Raw genomic sequence first — 5,396 nt, 5'->3', positions numbered from 1 at the left:
TGCAAGCTCCATGTTAGACTACTGTAAACTGTATTTTCCTGGTGTACGACTCACAAATAGGCCAGTTAATTGCATCTCTGAAGAATACAAACTTCTGAGTTGGGTCTGGCCTTACAGCCTGTACCTTGTGTCTCGTGCAGTGAGCTTGAATAGGAGACCTGAACTGGCTAAGTTGTTTGGTTTACACTACTTGGTAGCATTATTGTAGAGAATCCTCTTGGTTATTGAGAGGAGAATAAAACCTACTCATGTATGTGTTTTCTGGAGCATCCAAGGTTTTTTGTGAAAATTGCATATCTCGGGAGCAAACAGAGTAGCTTAGTGGCCCTTCACTGTGGCTGCTGCTTGGGGAGAATGGGGACCATTCTGTGAGACCTGGCTTCTGCTGTTAGTTCAAACGCTAGCTGTAAAGGAAGATTCCTGTAAAAGAAAGAAAAGAAAGCTCACTGAGTTTAAAGCCATTTAAATAATGGCAACTTCACATTTATCTTTTTAACTGAGGAAATCCAATATAATATTTTATTATAATATAATATTTTCTTCCTGTAAAAGAAGCCATTCAGACTGTAGAAGCTCTTGCATTGCATGAGAACCCTGCAAAGATTCCTCCTGTTGATATTAGCAGAGGGTGGAGATAAGTCCTTGAAGACCCACCAGTGTAACACAATACTTACATTTCAGAGATGCTTGAAAAAGCATTGAACTAATTTGTCAAGTTATAGAAGTTTTTAGAATCTTTTCAGAGTATTATTGCATCCTGTTCCTGTTTGTTTGGGTTTTTTTTAGGTTGGTCTATAGGGCCTTTGGTTTTACTTAAGATCTTCAGAAATTCTAACGTATCTAACACACCTTCCCTACCTTTTTCCCAGATAAAGTTATATAGATCTTTTCATATCCTCAGCTCTGGATAAACATTCCTTCCCTTCTAGATCAGGCATGTAATCTGTGAAACTTGTTTTTATGGCTATAGATGATCTTATTAATGATTGCATGAGTGGATGTGAAGTGGTATGCATGGGTGAGTTTAAATCTTCTTGTTTTGTTAAGATACTCTTGGTCTCTCTTCCCCTTTCACAGACATTTCTACAACTTCTGATTTACTGGGCAGCTGTAATAGGACTGTACTTTGAGCTGTTTATAATCAGAATTTGTTCTATCCTTTCATCACTGTGCTACTGTCTGAAACTGTTGCTCTGTACCTGGCTGTGGCATAGTGCAGGTGAATTTATCTTAAATCGGGTAGTTCAAGTCCAAAAGTTATCTGATTGCAGTAGTACAGAGTTGCATGCTGAGTGCAAAAACAGCCTGAAGGAGGGTTAACCCAGAGAGTTACATCTATCCTGCTACCAGCACCCGGGTTAGCCCAGCTGTATCTATTGCAGATCCATGTACAATGTACCTGTAGTGGAGATGTACTTTCTGACTCGGAACATACAGTGCGTTCCTTTCTTTATTTCAATAGCACAGTGTGATTGATTTTGATCCAGAGCATCCCTGACACTGCTTTGATGTGGTTGAATGAACAGATTTCAAATAGTATTAGCATATTTTCTAACAGTGGTCTTGATATACTCAGAAATGGTCCCATATGAAAGTTAATATTTCTGTAATTTCTTTTGATAATTGTTTCCTTGTATCTGGCCACTGTACTGTTTGTTTCTACAAGAGACAACTTTTTAGTAGCTGCTGTGTTTGTCTGTTGAGGGTGTAATTAGGATAATGTGTTCCCATAATGACATGGTTAAGAAGAACTAGTTCTCTTTTGTAAGTGATTTTGGATAGGTCACAACTGTTTGGTTTGGCAAGGACTTCTCTTGAATCATTTATATGTTAATGACTGCAGAAGAAAACACCTACAGCTGTACTGAATTTCCATTCTCTGTAAACTGAGTGCCCCTTCATGATCTCCTGAACCATTCATTTCCTTTCTTGCTTGTGTTACAATAGCTGCTGTGTATGTGCATGAGTGAGGCAGAAGCAGCCATGGGAGCAGATAACCCACTACACGCACTTGCCCAGTGTGTTCTCACCTTCACAGAGCTGCACACATATGTGTAATAAACAATATAAAGGCAACTCCACCCCCCTTCCTCACACACCCGTGTAGACAGCAAATAAATTGGCTTGTGTTTACAAAGGAAGAAAACTGCCGGGACTCTGGTTGCAATTTGCAACTTATTGTAGCTAAATTAATTGCTGAACAATAGTGGGGAACTTCTAAATTGTTGAATGGAAGCGTTGTCAGGCTCATGACTTGAGCAATTTACATGTCCTCATGGCACAAATTCTGACAGATTTGTTCCACTGCAGCCACCTTTGGGTAAAAGCAAGATCTTCCATGTTTCTGTGTTGCTAGTGTGAATGTAGAATTAGCACTTAGGTGTCTTCTCTTGGATTCTCTCAACCTCCCTACATAAATTTAGCCTTCCTAGTTCAGGAATTAACTGCTCTCTCGTTTTGGTTTTCTCAGGTTCTCGAAGCCGGCACCAATGTTCTTGGATGATTCCTTCAGGAAATGGGCACGTATCAGGGACTTTGTACCACCCTTTGGAATTAAAGGACAAGGTATGAGAAAACTGTGCAGCTATTGGAAAAGAAGGTGGTTCTGCAGATACTTGCCCCATCTTGGTTTTCCATTTTGAAAGCTCTGTTGGTCCCTTTTTTTTTTCCCTGTTCAAGAGAAATATTCAATATGTAGCTCTCAGAAACCCAGAATGGTTTTCACAGATGGAACATGGACCTCAGAAGCTGGTCTTGGGGAGGATGGTTAAGTACATGGGAGAGTCAGTGCAGCAGTGGCAATCTAGACCTGCCACCACATTCTGGAAGAAGCATTTTGACACTGACTGCCATAGCATCTTGTAGTTTCTTTGCTGACAGCAGCAGAGAGTCCAATCTGATTTTCAAGTACTTTTAAATTATGAATTCTCTGAATAACAAGAAAGACTCCTCTTTCAGAGTTCTGGAGCCTTGGGGTTGACCAGTGATACAGATCTTCATTTTCTTCTTGTAGTATTTGTCATATAATTATTTTTCAGTTTTTCAACTTGTTGACCTGTGCAACAAATAGAAAAAAAATCTGTTCAGATGCTTTGGGGATGGATTGTGATATGTCCTGACCTCCAGCTGGAGTGTGGCAGCAGGGGCTGTGTCTCAGGTCTGCTTTAGGAGAGCAGGAGTTGTGCTGGTGACGATGACATGGAAGCCAGTAGTCCACCCAGCAGATAATATATTTTTGAGGTGACACAAGCTCCTTGCTATCCCTCATGTGCCACCAAAGTCCTCTTTGGGTGAGCGGTAGTGGAGCAGAAGACTTATGCTCACCGCAGTGATTTGCTGAAGACTTCCTGAAATCTGATTGTATTTATCAAGAAGTGTTTGTGGCGTGTCATGAACTTCTAAGATCTTTTTTTTTTTTTTTCCCCCACTGGCCAACTCAAGATTATGGATAGCCTCTGTAGGAATTGAAATACCTTTTGGAGAAAGGACTGCAGCCAGAGTAGACTTGGGTCTGTCTCTCTCCCTGGAAGGAGGTGTGGTAGCTGTCAGAACAATCTCTGATCAAATCAAAGGCTCTACTGTCAAATTTCTCTTGGCTTGCATCAGTTTCCTTTGTTTTATATGTGCCCATTCCTTGTCCAGTGATCTTTTGTAGCTCAATAGGCAACTAATTACTGTCCTCTAAATCAGTTGCAGTAAAGAAATAACAGTGGCAGCACAAGCAGAAGGCTCCTTGTCCACTTCTAACAGGCACACAAGGCGTGCAAAGCCGGGACAAGCTGCCTGACCAACGTGGAGGTGGGATTTGTAGATTACACGTGGTGTTGCCTAGACCTAGTAAAAACCATTCCATTAAACTGAATCCAAATGGAGAAAATCACCAAAAGAGATGACGGAATGGCTCTGGCAGCCTTCTTCCTGGTTTTTTTGCCAGCTCGTATCACCACTGCAATGTTATGTAAATCTGGTGTTTTATATTGGATTTCCTCAGTTAAAAAGAGAAATGAGAAATTGCCGTTATTTAAATGGCTGTGAGCTGAAGCCATGGGACGGAAACCGTTGAATGGGTTATTTTTTTTAATGCCCTCCTGGGACTGAATTTTGTGCCAAGTTTCAGTCTGGAGCAAATTCTGTGTGTGGGAGTGTTGAATTATAAATCTCTGTAGCCCAGGTTTTCTAATGGCCGTGCTGACAGGCTGCGAGTCCGAGCGATGCGAATGGCGCCCTTTCATGTTATGCATCACTTGGAATTCTTGCATCAGTCTTTTCTGGCTGTCTCACGGGATGCATTCTGGCTCAGCTGAGTGATTGGATGATGGGATCAGCACCTTATTAGGGCTTTCAGTCAGGACAATCTAACGGTATCCGAACAACTCACCGAGGCAAGCAGTGCGGAGCTCAGTTACGTGCTCGTGTGAGATGAAGACTATCAGAGCTGGGATGTCCATGGGAAAATGAGCAGTGGTGTGGCTGAGAAAGCGTAGAGAGACATGCCTGTGTTGAAGCGGGACAGGAGTTTTGCTTTGTGCAGTAGGAAGCCCTGTGACACTATAAGCTGGGATTTCTGACATGCATCACACTGGGAAAAGTGGTTGGTCCTCACAGACACTGACTCTAGCTGGGTTGGTAATGGGAATATTTTGCTGAGAACTTTGGTGAATATCATGGGGAGTTTTCAAGTCATTGTGGTCTAGTCCAAGTACAAAATGGCTTTGTTTTTGTTTGAAATAGAGCTACAGGATGAATTCGCTTTCAGTAATGCTGCATGTCCTAAGAAACTTCTAGAAACTAATCTGTGGTAGCTTGAAAGTAGGAAAGTTATGAAATCAAGAGATACTTATCAGCTTGGAGGCTAATCCGCCTTTTCTGCTTTCTCTTGTTAAAGTTTCTTTCTATTCTTCAGACTTTTAGCTGAGTTTTTCTGTGCTTTGTCTCTGAGAAAAACTAAAAGAAGTCCTTTTTCATCCATCACTTGGTGTTTACTGGTCCAAGAAGGAACAATTCCAAGACTGCAAGAACAAGTCTTGCAATCTTTAGGAGAAAGCAGCTTTTGAGGAACATTGTCCACTGAGCTGCACTAATTTGGAGTAACATTTCTGTACAAATTACATGTACAAGAGTAGAAATAGCTCAGAAATTTTCAGGGCAGGACACTGCTCTTTAAAGGTGATCATATCAAGGAGAAGACAGTATGCTCATCATTTTGGTGCGGTTTGTCAGGGATCTTAATTTTCTTCAAAATGAATCTGATTGTGAACACAGTTCTTCCATCTCCAGATGCTCTAAAGTACTCAGTATAACACAGGAAGCTTGACAGGGTTTCTTCGTGAGAGAATGCTTGCTCTTTTTCACCATTGGTCATTTTCTTATTTGGCCATTAACCCATGCAGGGAGGT

The 5,396-nt window shown here is 41.3% G+C and overlaps 1 protein-coding gene across 1 annotated transcript in view; it reads left to right on the top strand.

Annotated features, from left to right (window-relative positions):
• The window catches only part of ST3GAL3 (ST3 beta-galactoside alpha-2,3-sialyltransferase 3), a gene marked incomplete at its 3' end in the record, with an annotated part of 137,336 nt that overhangs the window by 107,429 nt on the left and 24,511 nt on the right, over positions 1 to 5,396 (top strand). The window contains exon 5 of the mRNA XM_008948285.1: positions 2,471 to 2,565. Coding sequence (XP_008946533.1) covers positions 2,471 to 2,565 — 95 coding nt within the window. The remainder of the gene's footprint in view (positions 1 to 2,470; positions 2,566 to 5,396) is intronic.

This window comes from Merops nubicus, unplaced genomic scaffold (assembly GCF_000691845.1).
Source record: "Merops nubicus isolate BGI_N331 unplaced genomic scaffold, ASM69184v1 scaffold26569, whole genome shotgun sequence".
Classification (NCBI taxonomy): Eukaryota; Metazoa; Chordata; class Aves; order Coraciiformes; family Meropidae; genus Merops; species Merops nubicus.
Note: the sequence above shows the minus strand (reverse complement) of the source record. Positions and strands in the feature narration are given on the sequence as shown.